The 11,568-nt window shown below is 34.1% G+C and overlaps 1 protein-coding gene across 3 annotated transcripts; it reads right to left on the reverse strand.

The window, feature by feature from the left end:
* Positions 1–8,883, reverse strand: LOC18055882 (casein kinase 1-like protein HD16). 3 transcript variants are annotated; one of them, XM_006451066.2, is made up of 19 exons: positions 8,605–8,883; positions 7,673–7,840; positions 7,403–7,593; positions 6,854–6,979; positions 6,690–6,763; positions 6,538–6,607; positions 6,353–6,408; positions 6,127–6,198; positions 5,937–6,031; positions 5,697–5,763; positions 5,295–5,424; positions 4,906–5,124; positions 4,682–4,812; positions 3,910–4,084; positions 3,720–3,810; positions 3,074–3,231; positions 2,805–2,993; positions 1,891–1,995; positions 1–687 (listed from the first exon to the last, which is right to left on the reverse strand). In XM_006451066.2, exons 2-18 carry the CDS (start codon positions 7,773–7,775, stop codon positions 1,936–1,938), a joined length of 2,007 nt encoding a protein of 668 aa, XP_006451129.1. In that variant the 5' UTR covers positions 7,776–7,840; positions 8,605–8,883; the 3' UTR covers positions 1–687; positions 1,891–1,935. The 3 variants fall into 3 exon arrangements, with proteins under 3 accessions (XP_006451129.1, XP_024033344.1, XP_024033343.1); XM_024177576.1 differs by lacking the exon at positions 8,605–8,883 and adding an exon at positions 8,453–8,578; XM_024177575.1 differs by lacking the exon at positions 8,605–8,883 and adding an exon at positions 8,433–8,578.
* Between the last annotated feature and the right edge of the window lie 2,685 nt (positions 8,884–11,568).

Genomic DNA, 11,568 nt, shown 5'->3' on the forward strand with positions numbered 1-11,568 from the left:
TAGTATGAAATGTTCTGTTTTGATATTAGCAATTCTAGACAGAAAAAAACATGGAGATATTACAAGAGTAATGCAGACCTTACAAAAGACTACAAAGACATTTTCTCAAACACGTGTTTGTCTATGAAGGTATTATCACACACTGGTGCGCTACCACCTGCACTTTAAGACACATCACATATGGACAATCTAAGCATCGTTTTCAGTGCTCAGGCTCAGCTACCGCTTATCCTATCAGAGAAACCGAGGGCATAAATATAATCAACCTGCTTAAAATCCAAGGCAATGCCTCAGAAAATTTTTATCACATTAGCAGAAGAATTTCATAAAAATTTATATCTGGGCAACCGGTTACAACAATGACAGTCACAAGATTTAGATTTAAGAGAACTGCTTCTGAACCCTCATCTGTAGTACTTTGTTGACAGCCTTTGTTAAACTTCAAATGCCTAAGGAGCTTATCCTCTGCACATGGTGAGCAGAGCCTTCTGGGACCACGACGCGTCACAGTGTGTAAAATCCCACAGGTCTGGGCTTTCAAAAGGCAATTAATTCCAGGCTTTCAATACATTCTCCTCAAAAAAGTGGCCTCTGGCTGACAGAAGCCAATTTCTCTGTGGATACTCCTTAACTTTACTTGTCTTCAAGAGGACAGGCAGAGCAAGTTGTGTTATGCAGTCTACCGACCTATATATAAATATATATTAATGCGAGAGAGGTTAAAACCCCATTGAAGTGAATTTGATCTATAACAATCTTTGAATATAGTTACCAAGTCAATTTGATCCACTTGTTTGATACAAGACATTATTATTGGATTTCAAATTTCATCCGCAAAAAAATTATGAGAAGCCACATGGGTTCAGTGGTTCACTGGTTGAGAATAAAGCACCATGGTGCTAAGGACCTCTATAAATATGCATGCATGATGCAGATCAGAGGAAGTGGGAGCCCAGATTCCAAACGCAAGCCTGGATTTTCCAATATAAACAAACAAGGAAACTGATATCTTCCATAAACAATATGATACTAATCTTAACCCCATCAAATTTTAATGTCAATGTAATCCGCCTTGGCATGCATTCCAAAGATGCCCAAAATACATGCAAGAGACAAGTTCCACATAAATGAAGCAAATCAGCATGCAGAGTAAGAAGAATGAGGGAAAATAATAATCTTAAACAGGGAATTATTGCACATACTGAGAAGATTATGTGTCCAAAATCTTAAGAACTAGCAGATGTACAAATTACTCATCTCCAAGGATCAATGCCAAACTAAACTGAGAGCATAAGAAAATTGCTAATCTAGAAAGTAATGGAGATGGCAATTAAAATTGGCAGATCCGTGGTATAAAAGTATATTAACTTCGTACAGGCACTGATAATTTTTAAGTAATTGTGACTGCAATTCCAATTGACAAATTTCTGTGCTGCTCTTCAGACATAAAATAGAATGAAATCTCGTGTACTTTCTAAGGCAAAGGTGCAAAGCTAGTTGACAGTTTACCTAATGGGATCAAATCATCTACATTAAAATATTCCTAAACTGCTTAGAATGGGAAGCATTTTAGCCATTAAACTTAGGGCGCCTAAAGAGCTTTTCATCTGAGTGAAACAAAATTTGAGACACGAAATATAACAATGCAAAGAAACACTACACACTCAGAGACACTTCATGTAGCAAGTACATTTGAAAAGCTATTATGAATACATGATAAATATCTTGCTGCTTATTTATACTATTATATCATCAAGCATCACAACAGAACGCAAGGAGCAATAGTTGAAATGGTATCAACAAAACAGAAAACTCATCACCATATATTTAAAGGCCACAAAACAGATTAAAGTATGATATATGATGTGGGATTAGACTGGGAAGGCCTACCTGCATTGGTTTTGCACATGCAGTTTCCCCTCCTGATCCTGTATTTCAAGATACTGTTCTCCCATAGCCTATAGATGAAATATACAAATTCTTTGACCATTTATCCTGCCACACAAGCAAAACCAAAAATTAGAGATGTTAGAAGGCTCTGCCAGATTGCGGTCACCCAGCTGAAGTGTTTCACAAAGATACTTGCTCTGATGACATATTTGAAGCTAGAACTATTTTCATAAGTTCTGACTCCCCAAAATATGTGCTCCAATGAAAAGAACAAACGTTAAGTATCAGTGCACCACTTCTCTGAGATGATTGAAATGATAAGCAAACATAGAAAATATATAATCCACATCAGACAAAAGTTGGTCTCCATGTCAGTTGGTCAACAGGAACGAAACAACATGGCATCTAGGGTTAAAAACATATATTTAAGTTTGCTTTGATGTGAACCACATTACTTTATTTTTCAGAATAATTGACATAAGGTTAGCAATTACTACATGGACAAAAAGTAGCACCCAACATATAAAATTAAATCAGTGTAGCTCACTCATCAATAATAGGAAAGGATGTCCATTCCCAGACCCTAATGCATGGAAGTAAAATGCCCTATTTTGTATTACCACATGATAGCTAAAATATGACTAGCAGCTATACAACATTAATATAGGTTTTGGAGAGGAAGGGAAACTTGAGAACTTCCACACACATTGATATACCATGAACTGTCTAATAAGGATTCAGTTTCTCACGAACCATAACATGCTCTACAGCAATAAATTACAGCTCAACCCTCACACAAGATATCAATTTGAAAAAATAAAAATTCCCAAGAATATGTTTTAGATCATCACATTCACCAATGAAACAGAAACCCCAAGAAATGATGAATATGGAATTATGCATTTTACATGTACCTTGACATGGGTACAAGGAAAAGCAGATGTCCGTAGAGTTTCCTGCATTACATCTGGTGATTTCTTCTTGGGAGAACTGAGTATAAATGCAGCTTGATCCTCTGTGGCAGCAGTTGAGGTAATTCGATATCCATTCTCCCATCTTCTATGGATCCCTTCGCTTGGATAAAGGAAATCAAGTTCAACAACCTGGTAATAGAGTACAAAAGATGTAAGTACTTTATGTAGTATTGCATCGCACAGTTTATATCAGATGGAAATTGGATAACCTGATTAGAATAGCCAGCATTTCGGGACATGACAATACCCCATTTGCTACCCGCTGTAGTCATAGAGGTGACAGAGAAGCCTTCTTTCCACTTCTTATTAATCCATTTGAAAGGAAAAACATCACTAACCTTGTAAGACTGTTGAGTGTAAGGAGCACCTTTAGAAAAAAGGGGAAAAATAATCAACAATTTTGAAGACTTTCAGAATGATATGCTAGAGAATTATGGCTCCTTATGGCATCATCCTAGCACTCAGCTAAATTTATAAATTTCTCAGTCTAATTGATTTTCTTCTTTTATAGTGCATAGATAGATTCCTCCAAATAAGCACAATTTGTCAAAAAGTCAAAACTTTAAACCAGTCTGTAAAAACAGGGTTATCATAAACCTACAGGACGTCCAGAATTCCATCAATTTGTACATATCAGAATCAATCTGTAACACGCCTTAAAAAAAAAAAAAGCCAAGCTAATTGATTGCCTTCAGCAAAACATACCACAGCCAGGGCACACGTGGATAATTATGAACCAAATTACAGTACTGGACGATACCATATCAGATTCCTGGATTCTATATGAATGCACCAAAGAAAAGCAAATAAATAGCATAACAAAACAAAGAAAAAAAATTGGTAAATTTCAATTACCCTTTGACATAACCACCAAGGCACTACCATTGCATGTACCAGCAACTGAAGTGATATAGTAATTCTTGTCCCACTGTTCCATTATCCACTCCTGACAAGATTAAAAAGAATAAAATACAATCCCTTTTCTGAGCATGATTAAAGTAGTAAAACTGCTCAATGTCGGCCAAGAGTTTTGAGCAATACCAACCTTATGCAAGAAATTATGCGATAATTCATAAACCTGGGAAGTGAACCCTGTCCCTCCATCCATTACAACAGCCCACAAATTATTAGATGAAGCAACACAACTAATGTACAAGCTATCTTCTCTACCCTTCGCCACATGCTGGTGAAGTCTGGAATCCAAAACATTGTAGTGGTACCTGCAGTATAGGTTTACCCATTAGCTAATAACAAGGAAACACAAGACTCTACCACCAACATTTTGAAGATAAATCATATAAAAGCATATATAATTGCCCCCAAACTTTTTTTATCAATCTTAGTTTTGACACTACCCAACACAGGTATCAATCCTCAATCCCTTGAGAATACGAGATATACACTCGGTCTCCAGTTCCACCAAAAGGCTTCATCAACTAACCTAAGACAACACGTTTCATATCTCCCACCAGCGCCGTCCAATATTATTCCATTGTACATTTTTGAAGCATGCACTGTCACTTAGGAATCACATTTTTATCTTAAGGGGAAAGAAACACTGTTTCAATTTTACACTGCCAGATTTACTCATAGATGTAAATTTGACAAGTCATCCCTCAAAACTATTTTTGCATGCCATTTTTAGTGTCATAAAGGCAGAGACAAAAATTCATATGTCATAAAGGCAGAAATGCTTCATAATGAATATTTAATTACCAAATAACAAAATAAAACAATTAAGATCCGAATCAAACATTCATTTTGTTAAAAAGAGACAAAATTATTAACTCAGAAGTTTCTCGATTCATAGGCTTTACCTCTGCTTCATTGGTGATCTAGAGTTATAGACTGAGATCCACTGAGAAGCTGGGAAACCCAACCGAACTTTCTTCTTAAGCTGTCCACCATCTTCCAACACAGCAGGCAATCTTCCCCTTTTTTCACCCACCTAAAACACAAAAGATTTAGCAATAAATTGTAAAAAGAATAATCCATGTTAATTAAAACATTAATGAGTCAACATAAAATAGCAGGCAACAACCTTCAATGCTCCTACAGTTTTAATAGGTCGCAATGATGCATTGTGGCCTAGGCTGTTCTCAAAAAGGGAAATAAGCTTTGCATAATTAGGTTCTTCATCGAATCTCATGTTGGTGACCATCTCAAGAAACTGCTGAAAAGAAGGAGGGCACAAGCAGCAAAGCATCTCAGGGGAAGTTCCCATCTTCTTCTTGCAAACAAGGAATCCTCTATTCTCTCCCTGCACCACAATAACGCAGCATGGTAAAATAAGTTATCAAGTGAATTCGAAGTAGTCAAAGATACAAGTTGCACTACAGTAAGTAGTGAAATAAACTGACTATCAACAAGTGAATTCGAAGCAGTCAAAGATACAAAGTTGCACTACAGTATGTAGTGAAATAAACTCACAACAAATCCTTGCCAGGGAAGTTTTCCTCTGAGAAGAAATATTAGGGTATATGCCAATGATTCAAGGTCATCTCTTCTGCTTCCGGTCCTACCTAAATGAGCATGTACACTTGCATAACGTACAGTTCCCCTGCCAAAAATATAAAATATATCTGGCTGTCAAAAGATACAGGTATTTTTTGTGCATTGATTTGATGGAAGATAAAATCATGAAAATCAATTCTGGCGATTTGATATGGCATAATGAAAAGACAAACCATCACATTAAATAAAAGCATAATATGAAATACATGACATATGCAGAATCAACGAAGCTCAACCATTTTCATGACCTGTTCATCTGGTGTACCAAAAGGCACCAGAATTATGTACTTGTTTAAGGGTAATGGAAAATGTGGTTACCTGAAAACATCGGGCTTTTGGTCATAATCAATATGACGGCCAGAACCTGCATCTCTCCATCTTGAAGCTGAAGTAGACAATATTAGATCAGTTATCAGTGACATCAATATTAGATCAGTTTCTGGTTGATCTCCATCTTATAGCTCATTTTGGTTGTTATCAATGACATAAAATTGTTGAAGTATCTCCATATGCCACATATTGAGTGCTGTTAAAATAGGACCGTGAGAGAAGCCATACCTAAACCAAGATCAACCAGAAACAATTTCTTCTCATCAGGTGTTCCGGGCCGGCCAAGCAAAAAGTTCTCTGGCTTAACATCTCCATGTACAAAACTGAGGTAGAAACCAAGAAGTTGTAGAAAAAATGCAGTAAAAGAGTAAAGGAAATAACAAAGAAACAAATGAAGAGCATAGCAGTTTCAAAGTACCCTCTCAGGTGAAGCTGTTCCAGAATAGATATTCCCTCCACTGCTATACAAGCCACCATCTCTTCAGATAGCCTGTAAGAGGAAGAAAAACAATGATCAAAGTTAAAAACAGAAAAACAGCAATAACGAAAGGCAGAATGCAATTTTTGGAAACTAACCATGGTAATTTTTTAATTAAAAGAAATAAATAATCAAACAATGAAAAACAGAGAGAGAATATTCATACATCTGGTTGTTAGAGTTCCAAACATCCCATAAACTTGGGCCTAGCATGTCCATAACCTGGATTCACAGACCCAAAACAATTGAGTACAATGTAATCACAGAAGATTACTGATATCAATAGGCAAAAGGTAAAAATAATCTTCAACATAAACAGGAAATATAAAAGAAGCAAAGGGTGAAACCTACAAGGATATAGTAGTCTCCTTGCTGGCCTTTGTAATGGACCAAAGGAAGTCCATAACAACCATTAAGAGTGCTAAACAATAATTTTGAAACAGAAAGATTGGTTAGGACATAAAAGTCAGAGTTAAAACAGCAGAAGAATCAAACCCGCCTACCTATATACTTGCCACTCATAAGGAGGGCTAGAGCTGCACCCTTTATTATTTCGACGCTCAAACTTCATAGCAACCTACAAACGTAACAGGAGAATACCATTAACAAAAAAAACCACTTCCTAATAATTCTGCATGGTTTACTAGAATTGCACAAGAAATTAAACCTCCAAGGCATCAGGCCCACTGCGCCCTATGCCACCGGTCATCCTTCTTCCAACATAAACTTGTCCAAAACCCCCTTTTCCCAGCTTTTTCTCTACCTTGTACAAGGGGGAGTTCCCAAGCTGTATCTGAAGAGGAAACACACAATAAATTAAAAATAAACTACTTCCAAGTATTGCCTTAACGCATGAACCAGAAAGACATCACATAGGCTGCCAAAGCTAACAATGCATTGTAACAAGCAGAAACGTTTTCAGTAAAAACAACATGTAAAGCCTAACCATTTTAAAACTTGACCGTATCTTACAAATGCTTGGCTTGTTTTCCCATAAACAACCAAAAAACACATTAGTTTGACTGCTTGTCATGGTTAAGAAGAATGTATTAACAAGGTTAAAGAAAGAAGCAACTACAAAGTCAATAGTCGATAAAAATGAAAAATATTGATTCAGGCTAAGTCTGATGTGACTTTGATATTAGAAAATGGTAATAGAAGTTGTTTATTTTTCTATCTACTAATTTTACTACAAGTGTTCACGACAAAATAGTACCTTCTCAGGAAGTGGACTTGCACTTCCTTCCTCCTGAACAGCCAATAATTTTTCAGCTCTTTGCTCACCTACCTGTTTCACGGGCAAGTCCAAACCTGTTCCACCCCTGCCTCGAAGCCCAGCAACAAAAGTCTTGGTATTCTCTTGATTCACCATTTTGCAGCCTCTACCTCTGCCTCTACCACCTGCGCCTGGATTTGGACAAAATAAAACTGTCTTAACTTGATTTCTTGTTAGAACATCCTAAGACCAGAGCTATAGTGCTATTACCTCTTCCAGCACCACGCTGAGCAGTTGGAGCTAAAGATAGAGGATTCTCCTGGCTTTTATTGAGCCTCTTTGATCGACGAATTCCACCTTCCAAGTCTTGCATTCTTTTCCCATGCAAAGATGAACAGCTTTAACCTTAATCTCCTTGCCGAAAGAAAAATCAGTAACCTACAATTTCACCCTATTAGTGGATAAAGATTACAACACTATGGTAGAAGAAACAAGGAAAAACCCAATAGTAATAACTAAATCATAAACTTGCTCCATGGATATGAAAAAACACACGACATGCATTCGCAAATCCAATAAACAAAACTTGCTTATTTTGGCAGATGGTCAAGGCTTAAGACTCTTCAAACAAAATTTAAAACGAATACATAAATTCCATTACATGATGCTAGCAGTAAGTCCAATGGGAGTTTTACAACATCAACAAAAATTGATAGATTGACTCAATCTCGATGAACATTAGATGGATGTATCAATCAATGCGAAGCTTGCACTCTAAATGTTACTGTATGATAAACCATTACTGATTTTTCAGCAGTCCAACAAAATCTAATCAACCAACCACAAGTCCAACTGCATCCTCTTCAACATCAAAAACCAACACACATGCAAGATGAATTCTAACAAATCAATTCTTACATAAGCAAAATAATCACATCACCAAACTAGAAAATAGCAGACTCCGTACCAAAAAAATACAAATTTTAAATCCAAAAATTACAAGCAATGCTTAAAGTTGAAATCTTTCCACCTATAAGCATAACGTGAAACCTGTATGAAGCAAAACCCCCTCGGTTGTTTAACGGCTAAAAGAATAAAACGATCGTCCAAGATTTCAAAGAAACACAATCAAGGCACAGTAACCATAAAAGCCAGCCAAAAATGGAGAAAAAGAAGTTTAAGTAAACAAATGGACCACGCACCTTAAGGAATCATGCAAATTTTATAAGCTTCGGTAAGCACAATGCGTTGGATTTTCTTTTTTATTATTTAGTTTTTAAAAAGTTTAATTTTTGAAGGCATAGCTGTAAGAGAATTGACGGTCGGTGACTTCGTGGCGTGGTGTATGTGTGAGAAAGAAGGAAATGGGAGAGACGGCGCACCATAGCACGCTGGCTGACGGGCGACATACTGAGTGCGGGACTACAATATAGCTGTGGTCTCTACAGTAGGAGACTTTTATCCTATTCAAGTTTGCGTAGATGTTATGCTGTGACGTTTTTGTGGGCGTACTGACACATTTTTGCCGTTTTGATTAATTTGAAGCAAGATGAAGTTTTTCTCTTAAAACGCCAAATAATTGTTATAATTGTTATGTGCTAGGTCGAATAATGGTGCGTGTATAAAATTTAATGGTACGTGTATAAAATTTGGATATAACTTTTGATATTTTTCATTCATCGATATGTGAAATCGTGTCATTAATAATTTTATAAAAAGTTGATTTTTTTTGTTAAATATCATTGATCAGTGATACTTTATTTATAATAGAAAATAATAATATATTATTAATCCTGTTAGGTCACAGTAAACTTTTTATATCAATATTAATGAATTAATTTCACAACACAAATGAATAACATGTCAAGTGCCATGTATTTTGAGATATAAACTTTATATCTCAACTTTAAAGCATGTCATAACTCAAAGATTATATCGCACATCATTTGGAGCTATTTAATGATTAAGCGATAAACAATTTTTTTTTTTTTTGGAAATAAGATATCTCCTTCATTAAACAAAGACAAAACTATGCAACAATAAAATTTTGAGTTGAAGACTCCATTTTAATGTCGTTAGGGTTTTTATTATTGATGTTATTGTGTCAATAATATTATAATTTAATTGGTCTTATATTAAGGACCTATTTAGATTATGTGGAATATTAGAGAATTTTTTAAGACAATTGGCATATATACATATATAGATAAATGACACACAGCTTTGAAATATTAGAATAGAAAGTAAAAATGCATTAAAAGAAGTTTAGAAAAAAAATTGCACAATATGGGTGTCAAAAGTATTTTTTGAGTAAAAAAAAATCACACTCTAATAGTAGATACATGTAAAATAAAAAAGTGAGAGTATTTGCACTTTAAAAATTATTCTAAACACTATTGCTTTATGCACTCATCTTCCTGAATGAGGTAAAAGTTCATATATAAGTTTGACGATAATTTCAAAAGCTCGATTGATTCTCTCATTTGAAATTATGTAGAGAGAATAATATTAAAGAAAACATATTAGAGGACACATGATTTTATAGCACAAATATGCTCTTTCCATAGCAAATCAAGAGTGCCAATATAAATTGATGTTATGTTTTCTTTTGTTAAAGATAAAATTTGAGTTTTTGATTAAATTCAAATTGGTGATGGATCACAAGTTCAAATTCAAAATCTTCACTAATTTAGCTTAGTAAATTTGCTATGCAAGTTTAAATCTTTTGTGAAAGTTCTTCTACAATTAGGGAGAGCAAAGTGATAAATATTTAGGGGGACAATATAAATTATTTGTTTCACCTTTATCCCATTTTGATCTTTATATGAGTTAATTAATTTGAACTTGAAGTTCAATAAGATTATTGTACAATACGCATTATTGATCAATTATTGAATGAATTTATTGATACGTAAAAGTGAAAAATCACAAACAAAATACGATTGTTGGTTGATATGATGTTCTTGAAAGACGAAATGGTGAGACAAATAAATATATAAATGCCTGAAGCATGTAATAGATCAATTAGTCTTTATATGAGTTAATTAATTTGAACTTGAAGTTCAATAAGATTATTGTACAATGCGCATTATTGAATGAATTTATTGATATGTAAAAGTGAAAAATCACAAATAAAATACGATTGTTGGTCGATATGATGTTCTTGAAAGACGAAATGGTGAGACAAATAAATATATAAATGCCTGAAGCATGTAATAGATTAATTAGTCTTTATATGAGTTAATTAATTTGAAATTGAAGTTCAATAAGATTATTGTACAATGCGCACTATTGATCAATTATTGAATGAATTTATTGATATGTAAAAGTGAAAAATCACAAACAAAATACGATTGTTGGTTGATATGATGTTCTTGAAAGATGAAATGGTGAGACAAATAAATATATAAATGTCTGAAGCATGTAATAGATCAATTGATGCAGAAATGTAATTGTTGGGAAGTTAAAGTGAAATAATTTGGTGCTCTTAAAGAAGTCATGTTTGCTTGTAAAGCAAATTTTTTTATCTATATTAAATTATTGAATATATTGCCTCTAGAAAGACATAACATACCAACTAGAAAAATGAATCTTAAATACCTTTGAAGAGGTAAATAGTGTGAAATAAAGAGATTCAAATTGTCCTATAAAAGACACACATGCAATTTAAGAGAGAGAGATCTTTAGACTTGTACATGCATATCTATTAGAAACTTTGAAAGATCTAATTGGGCATATATATTGAAAAATAAAAAAATTTGATCAACAGTGTGTTCGTACTTGGTGCAAGAGAATAATTGAAATTGATATAAGATTTTTGTCAATAAAAGTATAGTTATTAGGATCAAATTTTCAGGGATCAAATTTTTAGGATCCTGAATAAATAAAAAAAGTGAAGATCATCAAATTATATGATTGGGCAAATTTGTAAAATATTTGGACTTATAGTCCATACTTTAGAGACATAAAATTAATCAGTAAAATTTGAAGAATTTTGGACTTGTAGTACATACACTTAAAGTTGTAAAACTTATTAATAAAATATGACTATAAACTATAGTGTGTCAAAAATTAAATTGAAGAATTTATGTACGTATCATTGAAGGATAAAATACTTGAAACAAATACTTGAAGTACTGAATAAAAAAGGTTATAGCTTACATGTT

The sequence above is a fragment of the Citrus clementina genome, unplaced genomic scaffold (assembly GCF_000493195.1).
Source record: "Citrus clementina cultivar Clemenules unplaced genomic scaffold, Citrus_clementina_v1.0 scaffold_1, whole genome shotgun sequence".
In the NCBI taxonomy this organism is placed as follows: Eukaryota; Viridiplantae; Streptophyta; class Magnoliopsida; order Sapindales; family Rutaceae; genus Citrus; species Citrus x clementina.